This window comes from Otolemur garnettii, unplaced genomic scaffold (genome assembly GCF_000181295.1).
Source record: "Otolemur garnettii isolate 467f Iridium unplaced genomic scaffold, OtoGar3 scaffold00018, whole genome shotgun sequence".
In the NCBI taxonomy this organism is placed as follows: Eukaryota; Metazoa; Chordata; class Mammalia; order Primates; family Galagidae; genus Otolemur; species Otolemur garnettii.
Window position 1 is genome coordinate 3,792,387 of NW_003852413.1, and position 2,821 is coordinate 3,795,207.

The 2,821-nt window shown below is 56.7% G+C and overlaps 1 protein-coding gene across 1 annotated transcript in view; it reads left to right on the plus strand.

The window, feature by feature from the left end:
• The window catches only part of DNAH17 (dynein axonemal heavy chain 17), a 117,731-nt gene that overhangs the window by 42,904 nt on the left and 72,006 nt on the right, over positions 1–2,821 (plus strand). The window contains exons 25-28 of the mRNA XM_012802834.1: positions 377–724; positions 817–908; positions 1,255–1,381; positions 2,178–2,330. Of these exons, the coding sequence (XP_012658288.1) occupies positions 377–724; positions 817–908; positions 1,255–1,381; positions 2,178–2,330 (720 nt within the window). The remainder of the gene's footprint in view (positions 1–376; positions 725–816; positions 909–1,254; positions 1,382–2,177; positions 2,331–2,821) is intronic.

A 2,821-nucleotide genomic window follows, 5' to 3' on the forward strand; every position in this document is an offset into this window, starting at 1 on the left:
CTCCTCCTGAAGCCCGAGGGGTACTCCTGTGCGTGGGTGGCTCCTCCTGAAGCCCGAGGGGTACTCCTGTGCGTGGGCTCCTCCTGGAGGCCGAGGGGTGCTCCTGTGCGTGGGTGGCTCCTCCTGGAGGCTGAGGGGTGCTCCTGTGCGTGGGTGGCTCCTCCTGGAGGCCAAGGGGTGCTCCTGTGCGTGGGTACAGCGAGTTGGGCTTGTCCAGGCGATAGTGGGTAACTGACAACACCTGGCCCACAGGTGGTATTGGTGCGAGCGTCCCGCTTTCTTACAGTGGATTCACACCACAGTCTGGGAACTCCGGGTCTTTCCCTAGTTTCACATGCCAGACGCTTAGTGACCCTCTTCCCGGTCCCCCTGACAGGTGCTGAAGACCTTGGACAGCACCTGGAGCACAATGGAATTTGAGCATGAGCCGCACCCGCGGACAGGCACCATGATGCTCAAGTCGGATGAGGTCCTGGTGGAGACGCTGGAGGACAACCAGGTGCAGCTGCAGAACCTGATGATGTCCAAGTACCTGTCCCACTTCCTGAAGGAGGTGACCAGCTGGCAGCAGAAGCTGTCCACGGCAGACTCGGTCATCTCCATCTGGTTTGAAGTCCAGAGGACCTGGAGCCACCTGGAGAGCATCTTCATCGGCTCCGAGGACATCCGGAACCAGCTCCCGGAGGACTCCAAGCGCTTTGACGCCATCGATCTGGAGTTCAAGGTGAGCTCAGCCTGCTGGTTCCCAGGCGCTTTCAGAGGCAGCCGTGTTGGCCGTGCCAGAGCCCCTGACACCTGGGCACCCTCCTCCCCCAGGCCTTGATGGAGGACGCGGTGAAGACCCCCAATGTGGTGGAAGCCACCAACAAGCCAGGTCTCTACAACAAACTGGAGGCCCTCAAGAAAAGGTGGGCCACCCTGTCCCTGCTGGTTAGGGTGGGGCAAAGCCACGGGGTGGGAGGCTGACATGTTCCCATCCCTGGGCCACCCTCCGCCGCGCTGGCCTTGAGATGCTCCTGCACCTTGGAAGAAGCAATGACCATGGATGAGATTAAATGACCCTCCCTCCTGCCCCTGACGTCAGGGGCTGGTAAAGAGATGAGAGTAGCCGGTAGGAAGTTCTGAACTAAACCAGGTTTGTGAGCCAGAGACCAGACGTCTCCACGCCCACCTGTCCAGTGTGCTGATGGGCGGGGCTGTACAGGCCCCTCTGTGGAGCAAAGCTGACCAGCTGCTCCCCTTCCTTCCTCCTAGCTTGGCCATGTGTGAAAAGGCTTTGGCAGAATATTTAGAGACCAAGAGACTGGCCTTCCCGAGGTTCTATTTTGTGTCCTCAGCTGACCTGCTGGACATCCTCTCCAATGGCAACGATCCTGTGGAGGTAGGCAGGGCCCCTGGCATTGGAGTATAAGCCAATACCGTGCCCTGGATCCGGACTCCAGGATCTACCCCGGCATCTGGTTAGCCCTGGGATGGAGGAAGAGCGTCCATGGGTGCCCCTGTATCATCTCCATGAGGTCCTCCACACCAGAAGCTCCCTGACCCCCCAAGGCAGAAACATATGGCAGCAGCTCACACCTGCCCTGCCCTTAGTGTAGCTTCAGGCAAATTAATTCCCCTCTTTTCCTCTTCTAACAAAATGGGCTAGGTGCCACCGCTTAGCAAGACATGGTTTTTCCGACAGATACACCCACTCACGGGTCCTCTTCTGTGGGATTCTAATAAATCACAGGCCCGGGAGCCAGCAAGAAAAGTCTATTTGAGGCTCTTCTGAAAGAAAAGAGAGTTAACTGATGAGGTGAAGGGGAAATGGTTAAACCGTGTTTCATTATAACCACAAAGTTAGGGGACACACAAGAAGAAGGAGGACGCAAGGCCGACCTGCACTTACGGGTTTGAGTTTGCGGCCTGGGCCTGGGACGAAACCTCACTGGGGGAAAGAAGCCTCAAGGGGACCTTCCCCTCCTCCGTGGGCTCGTCTCGTGTCCGGCCTGAGAGCAGTTTTCCCTGATTCTTTGTGTTGGATAAGCCGTGTCCACCCAACATTAACCGAAGATGAGGAACAGATTAAAAAAAGGAAACAAGGAAGATGCTTAAAACCACCCTAGGGGCCCCCACACCGTGTCCACACCCTTTCCAATCCCTCGGTCGCATAATCCTTTCTCCCCACCACCCAGGTGAGTCGCCACCTGTCCAAACTCTTCGACAGCCTGTGTAAACTGAAGTTCCGCCTCGACGACAGTGGGAAGCCGCTCAAGTTCGGCCTGGGGATGTACAGCAAGGAGGAGGAGTACGTGGAGTTCGACCAAGAGTGCGACCTCTCAGGGCAGGTGTGTGTGCCGGGCATCCAGACCAGACCCAGGGTGACGGCCAGTGTGCCGCTCGGGGGAGAGCCGTGTCCTCAGAGAGAGACGTCCACGGAGCCTGCTCCTCTCCTCTGTCTTTCTAGAAAACACTTAAGGGGCCAGTGCAGTGGCTCACACCTGCCATCTCAACACTTGGAGAGGCCAAAGCAGGAGGCTCACTTGAGGCCAGGAGTTTGAGACTAGCTTGGGCAACAAAGTGAAACCCCTATCTCTACAAAATAAATTTTTATTTACATTAGGCAGGTGTGGGGCTATGTACCTCGAGTCTCAGCTCCTCTGGAGGCTGAGGCAGGAGGATTGCCTGAGCCCAGGAGTTGGAGGTTGGGTTGCAGTGAGCTGTGATCAAGTGAGCTGCACTCCAGCCTGGAGAATGGGATGAGACTCTGTCTCTAAAAATAAAAAAGAAAACACTTAAAGAACTGACTTCTTGGCTCGGCGCCTATAGCTCAACCGGC